This window comes from Seriola aureovittata, chromosome 3, assembly GCF_021018895.1.
Source record: "Seriola aureovittata isolate HTS-2021-v1 ecotype China chromosome 3, ASM2101889v1, whole genome shotgun sequence".
Taxonomy (NCBI): domain Eukaryota; kingdom Metazoa; phylum Chordata; class Actinopteri; order Carangiformes; family Carangidae; genus Seriola; species Seriola aureovittata.
Genome location: NC_079366.1, coordinates 1,160,688 through 1,183,713, shown reverse-complemented (window position 1 = coordinate 1,183,713; position 23,026 = coordinate 1,160,688). Strand labels below are relative to the sequence as shown.

Here is a 23,026-nt window from a genome sequence, read left to right as displayed (position 1 = left end):
TGGATCAGTTGAAAGTTTAATTATCCTGTCCCACCTCTTGTGATGACAGATTGACAGGCAAGAAACATGATGGCATCATGATTTCATTCGATTTGATTGGCTCAGCATGTCAGTTACAAATTAGTCAAAGTTCAAAGTTTACTTTGGATGATTCATATTATTTCATTTGAGTTTAACTCAGGAAAATGGAATTTAAATTTGAATGTAGTTGAATAAATACTCAGTTTATAAGGAACACCTGGCTAAAACACCAACCTCATGAAGGGTATTTTGTAATGATAATAATTAACTTTATTTATAGAGCACTTTTCATACAAGAGGTGTAGTTCAAAGTGCTTTACAATAAAAATCCTTGAGGAACACATCAAATATTCTGTTTTAAAAGAATCAAACCAGAAAATGTTTATTCTCTAAAAAATGTTAGACATGAAAATCAACATATAAAGTTAATAATACTGAAGATGTTAATAAGAGAAAAAGAAAAAAAGAATCAAGTCCAACTTGTCTGAAACCTCTGATGTAAAACACTTCCTCTGACACAAGAGAGGAGGGGCAGTGGCGGGACAAGGTGGAGAAGTGCTGCACGCCATCAGACAGTAAACACACCTCCCTGCAGCTGCGTGGACATGGCCGTCTTTCATCTGAACGAATCCGACGCCACCTTTGAAGTCGGTGAATATCAGCAATTTCCCAAACCTGAGCCTGAGGACGCAGCTGCAGAGACGAGCAACAAACCGAGTGAGTGATGAAGTGCTGCTGTGTTTCTGTTGCACATCATCAAACCAGAGGGTGAATATCTGGTGTTTCTGTGATTTGTTAACTGTGTGTGTGTATGTGTGTGTGTGTCTGTCTGTGTGTGCAGAGTTGAGACATGTCAGTACGGTTCTGCTGAGCTTCGGACTGCTGTGTGTTCTTCAGGCCGTTCTTAACATCTCTCTGAGACTCGTCCTGAGTGAACCAGCTTTTAAAGGTAGAGAGACACCTCAGATCTGCTCCATGTTTTCCCATCTTTTACCCATACCACTTAAAGATGATTGCATATGACATATCATTCACAATATTGATTTGAATGTAAGAATACAGATCAGGGACGGTTGCAACATTAAAAATACATTTCATTTTAATAATTAACAGTTTCCTTTTTTTCTCAATAAGCACAGTCTTCTGAAAATATGCCTTGTACAATAATATAATAGTGTTATTTATTTATGTAATAATATTTATCAAAGAACAGGTATTGAGTTTTGTGTACAACATAGAACCTTCCTTGAAATGGGCACAATTTATTATTTCATTGCTATTGACGAACAGAACAAGTAAATATATTTTAAGAGCATGAGAGGCTGACAAAGTAATTCACAAAATAACTTCTCTTAAAATGACCAATTTTTGTTGTTTCTGTTGAGCTATGGGACAAATTAGCTGCATATTTAGTCTATTGTGAACTAAAACAGTTGAAACACACTGCTGTGTGTCTGTTGATTTGGCTGCTCAGCTTGAGGAGTTTTGATTAATTCAGACAAAAGCTCAGGACAGTTAAAAAATAAATAGAATTGTTGAATGTGTCTTATATCTTCCTGGTGAGGGGAGGGTCTAGTGAGAATAAGCAGTATGAGTGTCATCACTCCAGCATGTTTCCAATCAGAGAAATCTCCCTTACTCCAATACAAGTGAAAGTTCCTCCATTCATTTTTTTACTGAGTAAAAAGTACTCGAGTACTTGATTTTAAAAATACTGAAGTATTCAAAAGTTTTTAATGTCAACTCATTGTTGTATTGATCCATATTTACAGAACCTGATGACTGACTGACTGACTGACTGACTGACTGTAGAACCTGTAGAATAAAAAGACTATATTATGATACAGGGACTGAAGACATGGACATAAAAACAAATGAATCAACAAAAGGAGGGTTGTTGTTTTCTTTTTATTTATTTATTTATTTATTTATTCTGTCAGTGATTTAGTCTGGTCGTGGTAAACTCAGCAAACCTTTCTAACTAAATAAATCTTTCTTTATTTGTAAACCCTCAAACACAGACCTCAGATCAGACCATGGTCTCTGGTGAAGAATCTCCTGCCTCATCTTTATCTAATGTCGCCATCGTTAGGACACTGACAGGTTCACACATGAGTGGAGGAGTTGGCTGTGATTGGTTCTTATTATACTGTACATTATACATTCATTCACTGACTAAAAGCTCTGCTTCAAAGTAAGAGTCCTTCGTAGAAATGTAGTGGAGTCAAAAGGACAATATTTGTGTAGAGAAGTAAAAGTCAGACATTTCTAAAAGAAATACTCAAGTAAAGAACAGATATTGCAAAATATACTGAAGTACAGTACAGAAGTAAACGTACTTAGTTACTGTTTGTTCCTGCTGAATGACAAAGGTAATGATCTGCTGATGGAGCATTTAGCAGCTAAAGAGACATTATTTTTTATTCCTGGAGGTGATTGAGATGAAAGGAGAGTGAATACTGGACTGACATTTACCTGAATGACTGAATGCAGCTCTGTCACAAAAATTAGACAAAGTGTAATGAATAAATGAAGCGTCTTCACTTGACATCTGTGTGGAGTGATGATGATGATTCAGAGCCTCCTCTCTTTTGATTGGCTCACATACCTGTTGTTAAAACCACAAATATATCTTCTTCATGATCAACACTTCAAATAAAACACAGAAGAAGAGGAAAATATGGAGCTTTAAAGGCCTGAAAATGACAAACTAAAATAAAGACGCAAAAACCAAAAGTCATCTGGTAAGACACCATGTAGGATCTATGTACACGCTTCTATACAGAGCTCTTTCTATCTATAGCTTTGACTTGCAGCATCCTATTCTCTGTTGCGAAACTGTACTGTTCTGTCCTGTTTGTTCTGTGTTGTGACATGATGTTGGTGTGTGGAGGTGACACAATGGAACACAGCTGTCCGCAGAGCTGGCTGATGTTCGGCTCCAGCTGTTACTACATCTCCTCACAGAGGAAGAGCTGGGACGACAGCCGGCAGGACTGTGTGCAGAGAAACGCTGACCTGGTCATCATCAACAGCCGACAGGAGCAGGTACCTTTACTCTCCCCGACACCACAGCCTGACATCTTCTTTTTTTCAGTGTATCTGAAAAGAAAAAGATAAATGAATTTTTTGAACCTGATAGTTATGAGGATATTGGTTTATAACAGAACTTCCTGACTGGATTCACCGCGGTGGCGTGGATCGGGATGACTGACAGGGAGGTGGAGGGCACTTGGATCTGGGTGGATGGAACACCGGTGGACAAAGACAGGTAAGGCTCATCCTGTACTGAGGTCCAAGCCTCAGTGAGAGTGCTTTACACTGTTGTGAGTGGTTGGTAGTGTATAACACATCCAGTGGTACTGTAGTGGTGCATATGGTGCGGCAGTTGACCCCATTGACTTGGCTTCCTGCAAAGTGCACACGTCAGGGAGATAAAAAATATGAGCTTTCATTATTTTTATGTTATAATTATGATGAGTGTCAGATTTTGAGGTGAGAAATCATATAAATTTAAAAGGAAACGTACCGGGTGTTCTCAGTTCTGCCGAAGTGAATCTGCAGGTAAATGCAAGGTGCTCTTGAAGTTGAAATGGTTACTTACACACAAGGAAGCTGCTGGGCTGACTTCAGCCTCACTCACACAGAGCCAAGGATATAATTGAATTGAAAATTATTCCTTGAGGGCATATCAGAGTAAAATGCCCAAACAAAAAATCCCAAAAAGGGAAACGCGTTTTCTCCTGATAATATATAATGAGCTTTGTTATCTTCAGATAATGGGATAAAAAAATATTTGGAGTATCACCTTCCTCTGCTTCTGTAAGATCTAACTGTACCGGCCAAACTCTCCTACTGTGTGTGTGTGTGTGTGTGTGTGTGTGTGTGTGTGTGTGTGTGTGTGTGTGTGTACGCGCACCCTCCAGTAAAAACAGACAAAGAGCAGACTGATAAGATGCAGGTTCAAGATGAGCACCCTGACACTGTATTCCCCCCCCCCCCCTCCCCCACAGTCTGCTGTGGGCTCCTGGACAGCCTGACGGATCATCTGGAGGCGAAGACTGTGGCGACCTTCGTACAATGATTAATTTCATTGGTCTGAACGACTTAAAGTGCAGCACAAGAAACCAGTGGATCTGTGAGAAGACATTAACATAGTTGAACCTCTGTATGTGAGTTTACCCCCCCCCCACCTTCCTCAGCTGTTCTTTCATCTTTTGTACAAATAAAAGAACATCAGAACCGCAGAACGATAAGTCTTTGTTGAGCAACAATATACTGTCAATCTTCACTCAGTTACTGATCAAGACAAAGTGAAAACATGTTCTTAGACATTTTTACTAATTAAAGACCAAATACCGAATTCTCTCATTTACAAAAGTCCTCAGACTCTTGCTTTAATGATCCTTGAGATGAGTGTAGACCCTGACTGGAGTCCACCTGTGATGAAGTGAGCTGTTTGGACATAGTTTAGAAAGACACACACCTGTGTATATCAGATCCCACAGTTCACACTGCAGGTCAGGACAGAAACCTTGAAGTCCAGTGAACTCTCTGTAGACCTCCACAATGAAAGTCTGGTGAGATGTAGATATAAAGGTGTGAAAGCATCTCCAAAGCTCTGAGTGTTCAGTGGTCTGAGTAACTGAGACATGGAAGAAGTTCAGAATCACCAGGACTCTTCTAGACTTGGTGTCCAGTCAAACTGAGTAACCTGGGAACCTCGCAAGCCAAATACAGAGAGGTCCTTGAAGAAAACCTCCTCCAGACTGCAAGAGACCTGAGACTGGAGCGATGGTTCACCTTTCTGCTCCAGTGACCTGAAGCCAAGACAACGCTGGACTGTCTTCATGCAAGGTGATATCATGCCACTGCTGACTCACTGCACTCAATCATATCATAAAAACATATCAGGAACATTTGACAAAATCTTTTGGCTTTTATTTATTGGTGCATGTTTTTTTAACACACGTGCTTCACAGATCAAATTTGGGGCAAATATTCACTTGGACTCAAGGATGAACTAATTAGATTTTGGTGGTCAAAGGTCAAGGTCGTGATAACCTCACAAAACACAGTTTTGGCCTTGTGAACGCAATATCTTAGAAATGCCTTGAAGGAACTTCTTCAAATTTGGCACAAATGTTCACTTGGACTCAAGGATGTACTAATTAGATTTTGGTGGCTTAAGGTCAAAGATCAAAGATCAGGGTTGCTAATTATTGTACTGCCCAAGAATTATTGCCCATATATCAGATATAGAAGTGCAGACCTGTTGCAGGTGGGACTTCATCTAAAACAAGGGAGGGAAAATGACCCTCAAGAAGAAGGAACTTTCCCAGACTAGCATCAATATTTTTACCTTAAATTCCACGAATTCATTCAATGGTGATTTTTTAAGTTATTTTTTGCCTTTAATGTGAAAGGGGCCGTGAGAGAGAGACAGGAAAGTTGGGGGAGAGAGAGGTATTTTCAATTGCTTACCTATATTCACAGTTCACATTAAAATGAACAGAAACCATGAAAATCCCTTAATTCAAACCTGTGAAGGGCCTTAAATTTTAAGGTGGAAATTCAAAGATTGTTTTAATATTTGTTTTTGAAGCTCACACCACACATACACATGTTGGCATTACTATAACTTATTATGACACTTAATGCATTCCCTAGTCAGTTAATTCACTAATACCTAACCCTGACCCCTGATCCTAACCTAAACCTAACTCTAACCTGAACCTTAAAACTAGGTCTAAACCATCAAACAACCATTCAAAGTTGTTAGGACAAGACAATGTCAGTGTTTTCTTTACTGCCCCCAAGTGGCCAAAGACATCAGTTCATACTGCCTTAAGGGATTCATATAGATACAGTGCAACTGCATTACCAGAATAGATAGATAGATAGATAGATAGATAGATAGATAGATAGATAGATAGATAGATAGATAGATGACACACATTCACCTCACACACACTGACACACTCACAGATAGAATTTCATGCTGCTTAGGGTTTTGCATTTTTTGCCTGAGCAGAAATGGAGGCATCATTACTCATATTAATCAACACCTGTCACTCTGTGGTTTGCTCAGGACACACACACACAAACGCACACACACACACACACACACACACACACACACACACTATTTATATGACCATGATTCAAACATTTACAGATAAAAAGTAAAACTATGTACGTGTGTGTGTGTGTGTGTGTGTGTGTGTGTGTGTGTGTCTGAATCAATAGATTCAGATCACTCAGAACAACTTCGTATTGATTTGTAGTGACCCCTCCCTCTAAGGCGACAAGTGAACCCAAACCTTGCCAGCAACATGCCCCCCACAGAATAACAGAGCCACCATATCCCCTCAGTGCAGGGGTCAAGCATTCAGGCCTGTACCGTTCTCTTGGTGTAGACAACACATGACCTCGGCCACTCGAGGAGAACATGGTGTTGCTTTAGTCTCTGTTCCTATTGAAACACCAGCCAGTGGAGCGTCACTATGACTCAAGCCATCTGAGCTTCAACAATGAACCACTATTTTATACCTGCTACAGAGCATGATGGTATGCAAATTGTTTAATTGTACCCTGCACATGTATGTGACCTGTTTCTATTTACAGTATATCCTTAGCCTGACTTTATTAATTGGACATTATTTCTAATGACTTAAGTATGCCAACGTAACGCATCCTATCAGGGGACCATTTAAATGGCAAATTAGCAATATGTACTTTATGGCAGCGGGCATTTAAGGTAAAGCCTCAGATTTATCCCAATTAATTCTATATCCTGATATACTGTAGCTCCAAACTCCCTCACAGTCTCAAGAGTATGTATAAGGGCTGTGGGAGGATCTGATAATGTTAGGAGAATATCATCTGCAAAAAGACTTATTTTCATTTCTGTTACTGGAGCTGCAATTCCTTTAATATTGTGGTTTTCTCTAATCAGAATGGCCAAAGGTTCTAATGACAGAACAAAGAGCAGAGGACTCAAAGGGCACCCCTGAGGTGTTCCTCGCCTAAGATCAAATGGTTCAGAGATTATGCCATTTGTAGATATTCTTGCTTCTGGCAGGAGTTGAGTATATCAATGAAATGTAATTTATAAAATTTGGACCAAACCCAAATTTGTTCAATGTTTTGAAAAGATATGACCATTCAATGCAGTCGAATGCCTTTTCAGCGTCCACAGTAGGCAAATTTATTTTTACTAAAAAACACCTCCAAATCATCCAGTGATGAGTTAACTTCTGAAGAGTACAATTTTTTATAATACTCTTTGAATCTCTTGATGTCTTGAGGGGATTTTAATATTTCCCCATTTTCTGATTTAATTGCAGGAATAAGACAAGAAGTCCTTGCTTTTTGAAGCTTATGGGCTAACAATTTTCCGGCCTTGTCCCCATTTTTTTATTAATCGTTTTAATCAAATTCTCATTTGAAAGTAAAGAATTATTTAATTTCCACATGGAAGGTTTGATATGATGAATGGATGGAGAGAACGCCACTGTTATGAGGCAGTCATCACTATATATCAAGTTATGAATTTTGGAGCTCCAGACATTTGTAAGTAACCCAAAAGGCATCTCTTCTTGGATATGATTTATGTGAGTTGGAATAAAAAGTATAATTTCAAGCCTCTGTATTTAGTAATCTCCACACATCAAACACTCCAGCGTTTTTGCATAAATTAGTAAACTCATCTGAGATAGTTTGGTCAGATGGAAGGGGATAGATTTTATATTTGGACCATACATATTTACAATAACATAATAGGCTCATTATAAAGTAATCCATCAATAATAATGTATTTTCCTTCAGGGTCAACAATGGAACCCTGAAGTATGAAAGGTGTCTTTTTGTGTATCAATACTGCTACACCCCTATTTTTATTAATTTTATTTATGAATCCTGAGTGAAAGACCTGTCCTACCCATCTTTGTTTTAATTTGCTTGCTTCAAATTGTATAAGGTGAGTTTCTTGCAGAAGAGCTATCTCTGATTTAAGTTTTTCCAAATGGCAAAAGATTTTAGTGCACTTGGCTGGACTATTCAATCCCCCCACATTTCAACTTGAAACTGCTACACTATTTAAGATGTGATTGTCTGTCTGTTTTAACATTGTAAACTCAAAATAAATAATATAAAAATGGCCCATATAGTTATGTTACCAACACCTAGTTCCTGGTTGCCACAGCTCAACGTACAACTGTGCATTATGATATTTAGACCATCTGCATTGAAAAAGCAAATGTAACAAATAAACAATAAATAGCAAACGGCTATAACATAATGAACCAACAAGTTCCAAGAGAAAAAACAAAAAACAAATGTCCAACGGTGATCCGCCAATGCCACCGTGCAGACAAGTCAACCTAGGTGCATCTCCAGTGTAGTAAAAAAAGGAAATGACTTTTAAAAAAAAACCCTTATGGTGCATCACCAAAACTACTGTTCAGATTATATCTGTTGTTGCTAATTGAAATGAAAAGGTAAGATAACTTCATTTTACAAAGTTTCTTCATTAAAATTGTAGTTTGATAATAAGATATGAAAATTAAAAAAAAAAAACAAATACACCCCTTAAAGGTGTAATGTGTAAGATCGTGCTACTTGCTCCACCTCCATAGGGGGCAGCATTTCACCTCTTCGCCCCTGTCCAGTTAATCATGTTGTTGTTTTCCCCATGTTCCTTATAATTTATTATTTATATGTGCATTTATTGTTGATAGCTAAAATTGTTGATGGCACTGAAACAAATTATGAGTACTTGTAATACAAACAGTATGTTTTTATTTACCTATAACAATATGAAGGTAAGGGGACACTGCATGACACATAGGTGTCAGTCTACAGCAGCATGAGGAAGGGATGATGACATCATCACAAAGGCACAATCAGAAAATAAGGTTTATTGCCATGTAGGTTTTTACTTTGCTTGTCGGCAGCATTTTTCTTTCTTTTTTTTTAGTCAGGAGCTGTAGCGTAACTTCAAGCTCAGAAGGAAGCTCTTCTTCTCCATGGGACTGAGGGCAAACTAGACGCTACACTGACTCACACAGCATCTAGTGTATCTTGTGGTATTACAACACAGTCCGGGACACGGCTACTTGGTTAGCATGCTCATTTCAGTAGATATCGCTGAAATACAATAGATGGTGGTCTTGGTCATGACTAGGGATGTCACGATTCCAGAAATTTAGTACTCGATACCAATACCAGTGAAATTCCACGATTCTCGATACCTATTTCGACTATTTCGAGGATCTTTTCTTTATTTTCAAACCAGAGTAGTTTGAGTAGGATTGTGCATGGTTTTTCAGCCTGTGCACAAGCTCCAGCTCCGGAGCTGGTTGGTCGTTAGGGGTCTGAAGGACATTTTAGAGCAGGTCACTGGTGAAGGATTTTATGTTTGTTCCTTCCATATTCTCTGGGATGTTAATGATCTTTAAATTATTCCTCCATGAATAGTCTTTCCTTTATCACAGACTCCAGTGCTTTGTGGCTTGCGGATATTGGTAATAGCATACCTTCCACGTCGTAAATACGTGCTTGGCCAGGTTTATGCGAGCGGCCAGGCTGGATAGCTCCAACTCAATCCTGGTAGTTGTCACTTGTATTGTTGGTAGATGTTCCTTTATTTCTTGCTGGACAGAACCGAGCTCAAATATAATTGTCTGCCCCCACGGATGTGCGATATCAGAGTGTTCGCAGTCGTCCTCCAAAGTCGATGTCCGCCATCTTCTTGGTGATGCAGGCTAGCGCTAGCCTCTTCTTTACTGTTAACTTGATCTTGTTTTTGTTGTTTATATCCTCTTTTGCTGGACATGTTCTCGATTAGCGTTATATTGTCAGCGCATTCGTTTATTTATTAGTTCTCCACTCGAAGTTATCCATTGAAACCAATATTTATTTGCTATTAGAGAATCAAAATCAGCATGTACATGGATCTCCTCCGATCTGAAAACCACAGTCTGCAAGCAGTTAGCTGTGGCCAACGTCCCAGAGAAGAGTGTCTATCTTAGCAGTTACACAGAGTTTTGTATATATTTTTGTAACTATCTGATTGGTGAAAAAGCTGGGGAGAAACCATGGTTTAGACTCGGCTCTCCCTTCGTTGGTGCACAGGCTGGTCCCAGCCTCTTGGCACAGTGCCTCCTTCTTCTGAGCTGTCCTCACCTAGAGAAAAACCTACTCTCCCTTTTCATGTAACCACCATTTCGCCATGTTTGGAGTTATTGTTTACTTTAAGCATCTGAGGCGGTCACATGACATCTTGTTCTTCTGGTGTCTCCCTATGTGTGCGTGACTGCCTTGAGTTTCACCCTAGCGCCCCCTAACGCATAGCAGCAGTATCATCATAATATAAAAGCAACACTCTCTTAGCAATGTACCAAAACTTTAACATTTCTCACAATATTCGCTCAGCTTTAAAAATGTTTCGAGAGTCTTTGTGCCAATTAAACACTGGAGAGCACGCTTGGGAAACGTCTCACTCCACCGACGCCATCTATTGGAAGTCACTTTTGAGTTTTACTTGAACGGCCTGCCTGTGGCGGCCTGAAGACATCTACATGCCAATCTTTTTTAATCATAGCGCCCTCTTGTGGCAACAGGAAGTGTCATGTTATACTCTTTGATGTGCTCCTCTTAGAGGGTTCACCACACCCACCTCAAAGTTGTTCACAGTGTACTTAACACTTTGAAGATGCCTGAATGTGAAAACTGACATTTCGTTGAACAGCATGGCTGTGGCGGCGCGGCGAATTTTGATTTTTTGACATTAAACAGGAAGTTGTTACAACTATAAAATACATTGTCCAATCTGCACCAAATTTCACATTTTGATGACTGTCCCACACTGAAGACATCTGCATGGTATGAAGTCATAGCACCACCTACTGAAAATATTAAGCGCCCCTTGAGTGACAATCATAATTTTAATTACAAGACATTTTCATGGTCTGGTTTACACTTGTTATACAGGAACATAATGCATGTTGGCTGTGTCACGTCGCCTCCTGGTGGCCGCCCCGATGTATAATGCCGCTTGCAGCTTTAATTATTATCATTATTATCATTCTCTTGATCTCGGGGTGTCCCCTACTTCCCTTCTTACTCCCCAGAAATACACATCACGTCTCTATCTTCTTACATCATTCCAGCCAGTCTTCCCTCTCACTGTCCCCCTACACTTCACCATCTGAATCAGCAGTCTGGTGTAACTGGAGACTCTGCAGCCGTGACTTGTGACCCACTAATTCCTGCCATCTTGTAAAAGAGGGCTATCCCTGGATTTTGCCTCAATTCACTGAGTGAAATATTACAAATGGTTAAATATAGTTTAAACTATATAGGAATTCAAATGGAGGATACCCAATGTGTTATACATATTAAACAGTGATTCAAGAGCTAATCCACATTACACAGCTTCAGCCTGTCTGTTCTATATACTGCAACAGGACATACTAGATTTGAACTGCTGTTAATGTTGATGCTGTTCATTTGGGGGTGAACTATTTCTTTCGGTATGCATTCCTGACAGTTAAGGGGGGGTAATAAAAATTCTTTATACTGGCTCAGTGTGTCTGTGTGATACGAGGAGAAGGGGTAACGCTGTATGTGTGTATGTGAAATGTCAGAGAGGGAGGAGGGAAAAAGGGAGGGAGCAAGGTCAGAGCACTTCAAACTGTGTCGGCTGTGCATGGGACAGTTTTCAGTGCACAAAAATTCAGTTTGTTTCCCCTGTTGCAACTTTGTAGATGGTGGAGGCAGTCTCCCACTTTGGACTACACACCTTCAGTCTTTTTCCTTTTCCTTGATTTCAAACTATATTTGCTGGATCTTCAAGGGGTGGAGATCCAGGTTCCAAGAGCGGACTGGAGATGCTGAAGACAAACAAGAAGAAGCGAGCTCGGAGGACCAGCACCAACCTCTCGAAAGCAGCTCTCCAGTGAGTAAGAGCGGCAAAACTAAAGGGTCAGGGAAAGGAGAGCCAGAAAATACAGTTTGAGAAGAATCATTTTTCTGTTCATCCACATGTGTCTGTTCATGTTTCTTACTATTATGTGTTGAAGTAGAAATTCATTCAGCTATGTAATTTATTCCTGATAAAGAGCGTGTATGTTACACATCTGCATTTGACAGAATCACTTGCACTTCGCTGACTTTTAGAAGGTTAACAAACTTCTGAGTGGAGGAGGTGATGTGCTCCTCTGCACTTCTTAATGCATGCTGTTTATCCTAACTTAATTAACCCATACACACCAGCAACTATACAGTATTGTTTTGAATGGTGGCTGATAATTGGAAGTCGTAATTTAAAAACCCTAAAGCTGTATTGATGAATACGATAGAAACTGTTCTATCAACAAATAGAATTTCAGCTTTAAATTGTTTGCAGTGACTAGACAGATAAAAAATATACTGGAACCAAAAGGAACTTGCATGTTTTTCAGTATATTTTCATTTATTTAATAAAAATCCAGGAATATTGATGAACACTGGTCGTACTTCGGAGCTGAATACAAAAGCTGATGGTCTTGGTATAAGCAGGGTCATAAACTCTGGGGCGTGGTAATGGTCTTGGTAATTGAAATGCCTCTCTACTTTTCATGTGCTGTTCTCCATTGCTGCTAGCATACGCGTTACAGCAAACTTCAACAACAAGGTCCGCAACCACATCATGAGCAATAGTGGTGACTAAAGTCCAGTGTGATGAAAGTCAATGTTCATCTCAGGCATTACCACAGAGTAAGACACCTTATGATATTAGGGAGAATCTGAAGGTAGGTCTGCATCATGACCTTTGTATTGTAATTTGAATTATATTTTAATTAATGGACAAAATTTTTGCCCATCAGTCTACACTCAATAATCCAGTAAGTGAAAGCATGTTTTTAGATTTTTTATTATTATTATCTCTCATTTATATTTTCTGTGGATCCAAACTGTGGTCAGCTGCTTCCTGTTTGTTTTCATTATCCCTGAGATGTCCACCTGTGATGAAGTGAGCTGTTTGGACAGAGTTTAGAAAGACACACACCTGTGTATATCAGATCCCACAGTTCACACTGCAGGTCAGGACAGAAACCTTGAAGTCCAGTGAACTCTCTGTAGACCTCCACAATGAAAGTCTGGTGAGATGTAGATATTAAGGTGTGAAAGCATCTCCAAAGCTCTGAGTGTTCAGTGGTCTGAATAACTGAGACATGGAAGAAGTTTAGAACCACCAGGACTCTTCTAGACTTGGTGTCCAGTCAAACTGAGTAACCCAGGAACCTCCCTGACCAGGAACCCAATAGTCCCTCTAACAGAGCTTCAGAAATCCTCTGCAGAGATCTCAGCAGCTCTCCATTAGTCAAGTCTTTATGGTAAAGAGACTAGACCAAGACACTGTGAGGAAAAGACATGGGGACAAATACAGCTGGGTCCTGAGAAAAATCTCCATGACAATTACCTGAAGCTGGGGTGCTCGTGGCTCACCTAGTAAAGCATGTACCACATAGGCTTAGTCCTAAACACAGCAGCCATAGATTCAAGCCCAACCTGCGGCCCTTTTGCTGCATGTCATCCCCTCTCTCTCTCTCTCTCTCTCTCTCTCTCTCTCTTCTTGAATTCTATCTCAATGTACTGTCTGAAAATGCCCAAAAATATAACCTTAAAAAAAAGACAATGCTGGAGTGTTATGTGAGTGCTGTGCATAGACCTGAAGAAGACAGTTCACAGACACTTCTCATCCAATCTGACAGAGTTTGAGAAGATCAGGAAAGACGAAAGGGAAAAACTAGAGAGAGAGCTGTAACTGCTGCTGCTGAAGAGGCTTCTACAAAGAACTGAATTAATTATCAAATTGTGAATTCTGTCATTATGGACTATTGAATGTAAATTGATGGGCACCATTTTGAATTATATATCACAAGTCAAATCAAAGCAGCAAAGCAGCTCTGCTATTGGCCAACAGAGCAAACTCACATATCAAGGTTCATTTGTCGACTCAGACGAGCTGGGTGTGAAAGGCCCCCAGTTTCCTATCAATACATTTAGCATGCAGAATGAACGTTTCACAACAACCCAATTTCATTGAGGATAAATCAAGATCAGAATCAAGATTATTTTTTAATTGCTATGAGTGGTATTTTTGTTGATACACTTGTTTATGTGTTGTAGGCAGTGAAGTGTTGATGGATGTGTATAGAGTGTCTCCAGCTGTTTGACAAAGTTATTTTGTTGTTGTAGCTAACTTCAGTTTGTTTTCCACCGGATCATTTCCATGTTTTTTCAAAGAGGAATCATTTTTCATTCGGTGTGGACAGCTGTAATCTTAAAGGCTTATCCTATGAGCTTCTGCTTGTCAGCATGCTTTAACCTTCTCTCTCTGCCACACACACACACACACACACACACGCGCGCGCTCACACACCTACACACACACACACACACACACACACACACACACAGTTGTTACATTAACTTGCATTCAATTCCTGGAGACTTACTCTAACCTTAACCATAACTACTACTTGCCTAACCTTAAAATTTAATGACTTACGTTATGGGGACTTGCTTTTTGTCCCCACAAGGCAGACAAGTCCCTGGACCCTGGAACACACACACACACACACACACACACACACACACACACACACAGATACATACTTGAATAATGATTGTCAGCAGCAGTTAAAAATATTCATTGCTTACAGAAGCTATGATGCTAATGTCACCTCTAATTCCAACAACACCTACTGTTGGCTGAACACACACCACACCAACATTCTTGTGCTTTAGCAGGACACACACTTCAGCCAAATGTTGACAGTGTCTCATAGTAATCATCATTGCACAAAACTATAGGTTTACAAAACATTGATACATGTAACTAAACACAGACCTAAAAGCCACAGTCTAACGTTGGGTTTTCCACAGGCCCCTCATCAGCTTCAGATGCACCGTGCCAAGCCAAGCTGTGATGACATGTGTTTGCTGTAGTAAGGGATAGCCACGCAGCTGTGCTGCTGCCTGGTAGCAACATGTCTGTCTCCTCCCATTAGCTGCCTCAGCATCTTAACTCGTGTGTCCCATGCACAAATGGAATATATGACATATATGTCCCTATTTCATGAGCGATGTTGCCATATATGTTAACTATAAGGGGATGTATTATTATCAAATATATACATATATAATATGACATATAACATAATATATACACCCCTCAGGATATATGAAGATATATGTTTATAACAAATATGAAATACCCATATTAAAATTTGTATATGTACATATATTAAAAATGTTTATATGATACTTTTTCACATTACATGTTAACATGTGTTATTACTGTATATATTTAATTTATTCAGGTAAGTTTATTCAAACAACATGCATATTAAAATCTATATGTTTATATATGTTTTTCTTATTAATTTCTCATTCATTTTAAACATGTATCTTCCCATTGGATCCCTTTGGACCCTACTGTTTATAATATCAACATACTGTATATTGACAGGCTTTGGGATGGATATATATTTATGTAACATATGTCTACAAATAAGTATATAAATGTATATATTTGTAAAGGCCAAACATATATGTCAATATATGAAATTGTTCCAATTTCTAATAGGTTTCATGTATAATTTTTACATACATGTACATATAAAATTAGAACATATATATTTCATATTTGGAAATATGTTACATTTGCGTATTAGACATTTGCGTATTGGATGTCCGAGCTACAGACTGAAGAGAACACTCCAGTGTGTGTTCAGGTGATCTGTATCTCGATACTTTATCTAGATCCATATTGTGACTGGATCTCAATATACACATTGCCTGGGCGTGTCTGGCAAACTTGACAATAGATAAGAGTGTCACAGGTCAAAGAAAGCCAAGCTATGAACAGACATCAGTAATTTCTAATCACTTTTTGAGATGGAAGACTTGTCAGTTCTGCTGCTACTTGTAGTTTTTGCTGGGTGTGGTAAAGCTATCACGTAGAGGGAGACTCAGGTGACCTTTAAACTTGCCAGGCAGAATTTTTGCTTCACAATGTAGTCATGCTGCATGACTGGATGAGATCTGATCATAATGCAAGCCAGACCACCTCCGGATGTGGTCCGATGTAAATGCTGGGAGTAAATGCGATGTCTGTGATTTGGAGTTTAAAGTCACTCCTGTGTTCCTGTCTGTACCTTAAAATACAAGCCTGTTACTGTTTACAGATTTCAGCTGTACTGAGACTGTGTTAAGTTAGCGCTAATGCTAACTGGACATTTTCTACAGCGGCCCTGAGAGCTCAATGCACTGCAGCTTAAGAAAACACATGCAAACAGACAAACATGCTGCACATTCAGTCCTACAACACAACTCTCTCTCTCTCTATCAGAATTAAGGCAAAAAATAACAAAAACCATATAATAAAATAACATAATAAAATGAAAAAAGTGATGAACCTGGTTGGGACACACTTGCTGTTCATTGCTCTTCAAAAGTCAGAATTGGGCATTGAACAACAGCGAAGTTCATCACTTTTTAACCTCCCCTGGAAATACTTCCGTCGTGTTGTGAGTATTTGCAACACTTTTGTCTATTTGCATGTGTTTTCTTAAGTTGTAGTGCACTGAGCTCTCAGGGCCACCATACCTTTCCTGCTGTTCCTATTTCAAATTAAAAGCTTGCCAATGGCAAACCAGTAGGATGCTTTTATTGTGAAGAAGCAGATCAGTTTTAAATGTTGCAGTGAGGAATAGTACAGAGTTGAGCTGTATATGTGAGGCTCAGCGCGGATGACCATGCACCCCCCAATTTGTTGTGACCTACTGCAAGGGCACCGGCTGATCATGTGTCCCCAAAGCAGAAAAGATCAGATCAGATCAGATCAGATCAGATCAGATAGATAGATAGATAGATAGATAGATAGATAGATAGATAGATAGATAGATAGATAGATAGATAGATAGATAGATAGATAGATACTTTATGCCCTAGGGGAAATTCGTGTGTCCATTAGCTCATTGTTGATAATAATAATAATGATGATAATAACAGTTAATAATAAATAAACAATAACAATTACATTAGTCCACATCCTTTGGCTGAGGTGTTGTATAGCCTGATGGCAGTGGAAACAAAGGATCTCCTGAACCTCTCTGTTCTGCAGCGCAGTGAGATGAGATGTTTGTTGCAGCTGTAGCTGCTTCTCTGTCCTGCCAGAATGTTGTGGAGAGGATGGTTGGTATTGTCCAAGATGGCCTCCATCTTACATTGCAAGCATCTGTCCACAACAGCCCTGAGTGAGTCCAGACTCCTGCCAAGCAGAGACCCAGCCTTTTTGACCAGCTTGTCCAGTCTCCTTGTGTTCATGTCTGACATGTTGCTGCCCCAGCAGACTGCAGCACAAAAGAGTCCACTGGCCACCACTGACTGATAAAACATGTGCAGCATTTCACTGCAGATGTCAAAGGACATTAGCCTCCTGAGAAAAAAAGAGCCGGCTCTGCCCCTTCAGGTAAATGACATCTGTGTTCAGGGACCAGTCCAGTTTACTGTCCAGGTACACACTTAAGTATTTATAAGTGTGCACCACTTCAATGTCCTTCCCTCAAATGTTGACTGGCTTGGAGGTGTTCAGAATGAGGCAGTTCATGGTCTTGGAGGTGTTCAGAAGGAGGCAGTTCTTGTCGCTCCATTTACTGAAGGCCATTGTCAGATCCCTGTACTCCTCCTGTTCAACCTGTGGCTTAAGAAGGTGGAGAAGCAGCCGCTCCAGGGTCTTCATGATGTGTGATGTGAGGGCCACCGGTCTGTCCTCATTTATCTCAGCCGGTCGTCCTACTTTAGGTACCGAAACAAGAGATGATGTTTTCCACAGGACCGGGACCCTCCCTGTTTGAAGGCTTAAGTTGAAGATCCTCTGGAGAGGCTCAGCTAGCTGGGCTATACAGTCCTTTAACAGCCTCGGACACACACCATCCGGGCCTGTTGCCTTTCCAGGACATAGCCTCTTGAGCTCCGCCCTCATCTCCTCCTCTGTAAAGCAAAGGGGACTTGACCCCAGTGTGGAGGGAGTTGTAGCTGCGGTGTCAGGTTGTGGAGGAGATGCTGTAGGAGAAGCTGCAGCTGAAGCAGTGGGAGAGAGAACAGGTGAGGCTGTGTCACACCTGTTGTAGAACAGGTTGAACTCATTGGCCTTGTCCACATCACCTGATGTTGCCTGGCTGCTCTTGTCCTTATAGCCAGTGATGGTCCTCATCCCCTTCCACACCTCTCTGGTGTTGTTGTGCTGCAGCTTCCACTCTACTTTCTTTTTGTAGTCCTCCTTCGCCTGCTATAATCTCCTGTTCACCTCCTTTTTCTGCTTGAGGAGGTTCTTGATGTTACTGGTGACCCAGGGTTTGTTGTTTGGAAAGCAGTGTACAATCTTTGCTGGTATTACAGTGTCCATACAGAAGTTAATGTAGTCCGCGGTACATTCAACCATTCTATCAAGGTCAGGGTCCTTGCTTTTATCATTTCCTGTGACTCCAACAGGACGTTCCAATCTGTGCACTCAAAACAGTCTTTTAGAGACTCACTGGCCTCAGGGGTCCAGTTCCTGAATGAACGGGTGGTTGCAGCCTGCCTCAGTACACAGGGCTTGTAGGAAGGCGGAAGAAAAACCAGATTATGATCTGATCTGCCAAGTGGTGGTAGAGCTGAAGCAGTGTAGGCCTCCTTATTTTCCCTTGTGGGACAGTCAACATATTGAGTGAAGCCAGTCAGGTGAGAGGTGAAAGTGACATGTTTAAAATCCCCTGATATTGCAATAAATGCATCAGGGTGCTGGGTCTGTACTCTAGCAACAGTCTTGTGGATGATGTCACACGCGACTACAGGCTTTGCTCGTGGTTGAATTTAAACAACTATGGTGACGATGTGTGAGAACTCCCTCGGTACATAGCACAGTCTAAGACCAACTGCTGACAGTTCAGTATGCTGACAGCAGATCTTCTCCTTCACTGTGATGTGACCAGGGTTGCACCATCTATTGTTCATAAGCAGAACCAGTCCTCCACCTTTATTCTTCCCACTTGCTCTGGTGTCTGTGTCCGCTCGTACTGCAGTGAAACCAGGTAAATCCACACAACAGTCGGGAGTGTTGTTGTTTAACCAGGTCTCTGTGAAACACATGAGACTACACTAACGATGTGCTCACTGGTTCTTCACAAGTGCCTCCAGTTCATCACACTCGTTAGCCAGAGAGTTGACATTTCCCATGTGGATCGATGGTAGAAAAGGCTTATATCTCATCTCCTAGCCTTTAGCTTAGCCCCAGCTCTGCATCCACAGTACGGCTTCTACAGCTCAGTCAGTATAGGATGTTTAACTCCATATCTGGTAAACTTAAAAGCCAAGAGTTTTTCCTTTGTCTACATTATTTTCTCCTTCGTCAGATGAAACAACGATGTAGAATAAAAAACATCAATCGAAAAAAAATATACTAATATATACAAATCTATTGCAAAAAACTACAAGCTGCCACTTGTTGCCAGCACACCTTGAAAAAGAAACAAGTATATTAACAATGATGGTGTGTCTGTGATGTCCACAGCTGTCTGAGGGCACATCTGAGGGAGAATAAAGGCCTATTCTTACCTACTGCAACGGTTTGCTTCGGTCTGCACGGACACCTATGCAGATGTCTGTGTGTATCCCAAAATTTAAGCAAATACAGTGGCAGTGCATGCTCCAGTTAACAAAATGGACTCTTATTTTGAAGAGAAGTTCTTCCAGGAGATCCAGTGTTACCCACATTTATATGACTCTGGACTGGAGTGTGGGAAAGATGCATGCCAGACCAACATCGACCCTCAATTGTTGTGTGAATGGAACCACATGATCAGAGAAAAGTCTGCACCTGTCCACAAACAGGTAGTGTATGTGTATGTGTATAATTGAGGCCATACTGCTGTTCGTGATTAGCACACCTCCAACACGTCATTAAGGTGAACAAATTTATTGTGCTGATAAGTGAAAAATCCTTGTGACATGACAGTGCAGCTTGACTGAAGCTGTAATATTACGAGAATTAAAAATGTAAAATTCCGAGAGAAAAAAAAACAGAATTTTTAGGAATATTATAAGCAACCAATCAAACAGTTGAAAGGACAGTCAGTGGCAACTGCTGTTTGTCTGTCTAACAATAGAACAGACTTAGTTTCTTCACAAACTTTTCAATGTCCTGATGATGATGATGATGATGAACCAAAAGATGAAGTTTCTCCTTATTTGTGAAACTTATGCTAAAGTAGAACTGATTCTCCACGTTCCTCATTTTAAAGCTTCTGGTATTTCCCTATAAAACAACACAAAGCCTAAAATTACAACTTTTTTCTCATAATATTATGATTTTATTCTCAAAAAGATTTTTGTTTCCTCAATGGAGCCCTAATACTAAGAAAAGACTTTTCATACTGCAGTGACAGAATATTACAGCTGGTTATGCTCTGTTTATCTTGTAAGGACACATGTGTCTACCACATACAGGCTAAGCTCCAACCCAGCCAAAAATTAACAGCTGCCAAATATATTTCCCACTTTATTGATAATTTCTTTCGTATTATTCAGAGAAAACATCATGATCATCTGATAGATAAAAGATTCCTTCTGCCACCCAACCCCCACCCCACCCCACCCTGCCCCACTCAAGTATATTTCAGACATGTGGGAAGCACTCTAACACCCGTCTCTGGCTCCATGTCATGGCACTGTCTAGTCTTTCATACTTCCTACTTCACTACTGCCATCATTTTCTATTCTCGGATGTGCCATATGTGTTTGTGTGTGTCATCTTTTCTCTGTTTCTACTAGGGTTCGTGGAGGTGGAAGGACATATTGGTTAATGGTCAATACACACTTTTCTGAAACCCCTTTCAGACATGTGTCTCATTAGCATGCGCAGAAAAAACGTATCAGTTTTGATCCAGTTTGGGCTTTTAAACCAATTATAATCAGATGCTGCTGTCAACATGATCTGATCAGTTGGCATGTGTGTGTGGGTCACATGAGAGCATGTGACGATCCCAGGCTGAAACATGAAGCCAACACTTAAGTGGTAAAACCTGCAGTTCCTTTAATGAACCCTAGAGTCTGGCTCCAACAGTGAGTCAGTCCCCATAGACTCCCATGTTAAAATGTCCAATTTTACAGCAGAAATAAACATGTTTACAGCCTGGTACAAAAACAGTTTTGGTCTATAGTTAATTTCCTCCTTCATGACATCTGTTTATATAACTCATCTGTTTACATTTTATTAAAGACTAAAGTTCTGCATAATTGAAGGCGTGGCCTCTTTGAGTGACAGGTGGGTGCTAGCTGCTAGCTGTCAGCTAGGTGTCACCTCAGCTAATTCTAGTCACTGTGACCTCTCTGTGTTTATACATTTTTCATGTAAATATCAGACAGTTTGACTTGTTGGTTAATTAACTAACAGAACATGAGGAAGTCTGTGCTCCTGTGTTTGAGGTGAGTGAAATAGTCTGGGCTCACCATACCTTGTCTTGTTGCTTAACTCGTTAACAAGCCAGCATGTGTATTATCCTTGAGTTAGCCTTTGAGCAAGACGCCCAGCTGTGCTAATGATGCTAACAGGGGTGTATGCTTGCCAAAGTTATTAACCCAGTATGCACCAATGTCTCGACTCCACCTCTTTGCCCATTTTTAGATTAGCCCGGAGTTAGGGGGCAAAGTCAGGCACTGGCAAGATGGTAATGGTGAAGCAGCTCACTCTGAGCTTCAGAAACCTGTGGATGACGTCACAGAGGCTACGTCCATCCTTATTTACATTCTATAATGGCCAACATTGCTGCTACGCTATCTAACCTCGTTCAGAGCAAGACGTGTACACACACACACACACACACACACACACACACACACACACAACACACACACACACACACACACACACACACACACACACACACAGAAAAAGAGGGAGAGCAGCAGATAAACACTGCACCTGGTAAATTATTGACATACTGTCAAGGGTTTTGAGGTAAGTAGGACCCAAATGCAGCCAAAACTTGGGGAACGGTGCAGACAGGTTTATTATCCAAAATAACAGACATGAACAGACGACGTGAACAAACCCTGAACTAAACAGACGAACCGACACAGACAAAGAGGAGCACAAAGACTATATAGACAAGGGAGGCAAGGGTGATTGAACACAGGTGAAACACATTAGGGCGGGGCAGACAATCACCGCAGAAACAAGACCAAGACAGGAAGCAAAAACACTGAGACACACAAGGAAACCAATTACAAAATAAAACAGGAAGTGCAAAAAGTCCAAAACAAAACTCACAAAAAGTGTCTGCCATAGCAAACCATGACACATACTGTAATTATAGCCTACACTGTGTTTCTGTACTGACTAGTTCATACATAACACCTCCACTCTACACAAGCAGCTGCTAAAATGGTTAAAAAATATAATATTTATATTTTTTCATGTCTGTGTCATATTCAGATTCAGCCTAGACATACAAACTATAGTGAAAGGTGACAGTTTTAACGTTGCTGGTATGATGTGAATATATCTATCAACAGATGATTTCACCGTCGATTTTTGCCAGGAACCGTCACGTGTGAAATATAGGAATGACACTGAAACTTGTGAAATGAAACACGGAGACTGTGTGTCCGCTCTAACCTCTTAATATGGGCATAAAAATGGAAATGAAGACGTGTAGCAACGGCCTCACACATGTAACACAGGCACAGAAGCTGATGCTGCTGTACATCGGACTTAACTTTATTACTAAAAACACCCAATTAGATGAACCCAAGACGTTTGGTTACATGACTGTAAATGATGTCTGTCCATGAGGACCAACCAACCAATCATCAACTACCACCTGGTCAACTGTTATGGAGCAGCCCTAGAAATCTTCATAGTTTGCAGAAGAGCTAGTGTAATATTTCTAGTCCACGAGAGAGGAGA

At 40.4% G+C, this 23,026-nt stretch overlaps 2 protein-coding genes and 1 long non-coding RNA gene across 5 annotated transcripts in view; 2 read left to right on the top strand and 1 right to left on the bottom strand.

Moving 5' to 3' along the window:
* The first annotated feature begins 66 nt into the window (after positions 1-66).
* Positions 67-4,308, top strand: LOC130166124 (CD209 antigen-like protein E). The gene is made up of 5 exons (XM_056371477.1): positions 67-738; positions 863-970; positions 2,915-3,069; positions 3,189-3,292; positions 4,035-4,308. The coding sequence occupies exons 1-5, from the start codon at positions 627-629 to the stop codon at positions 4,177-4,179; spliced, it is 624 nt and encodes a 207-aa protein (XP_056227452.1). The 5' UTR covers positions 67-626; the 3' UTR covers positions 4,180-4,308.
* On the bottom strand, positions 1,916-4,009 carry LOC130166132 (uncharacterized). The gene is made up of 3 exons (XR_008827110.1): positions 3,551-4,009; positions 3,209-3,431; positions 1,916-3,123 (listed from the first exon to the last, which is right to left on the bottom strand). It is a non-coding gene; the product is annotated as an uncharacterized LOC130166132 (long non-coding RNA).
* A 7,492-nt stretch (positions 4,309-11,800) lies between the features above and the next one.
* The window catches only part of LOC130166106 (zinc finger protein 638-like), a 40,879-nt gene continuing 29,653 nt past the window's right edge, over positions 11,801-23,026 (top strand). For 2 of the 3 annotated variants that reach the window (XM_056371449.1, XM_056371448.1), the window contains exon 1: positions 11,801-11,983. In XM_056371449.1, coding sequence (XP_056227424.1) covers positions 11,916-11,983 — 68 coding nt within the window. In that variant the 5' untranslated portion in view covers positions 11,801-11,915. The remainder of the gene's footprint in view (positions 11,984-23,026) is intronic. The other variant, XM_056371450.1, reaches the window with a different exon arrangement.

Bases quoted from the DNA above. Each gene is read 5' to 3' on its own strand.
- LOC130166124 (XM_056371477.1), top strand. From the start codon at position 627: ATGGCCGTCTTTCATCTGAACGAATCCGACGCCACCTTTGAAGTCGGT. The intron at 971-2,914 runs GTAGAGAGACAC...TGGTGTGTGGAG, and splicing joins GAGTGAACCAGCTTTTAAAG to GTGACACAATGGAACACAGC. The intron at 3,070-3,188 runs GTACCTTTACTC...GGTTTATAACAG, and splicing joins TCAACAGCCGACAGGAGCAG to AACTTCCTGACTGGATTCAC.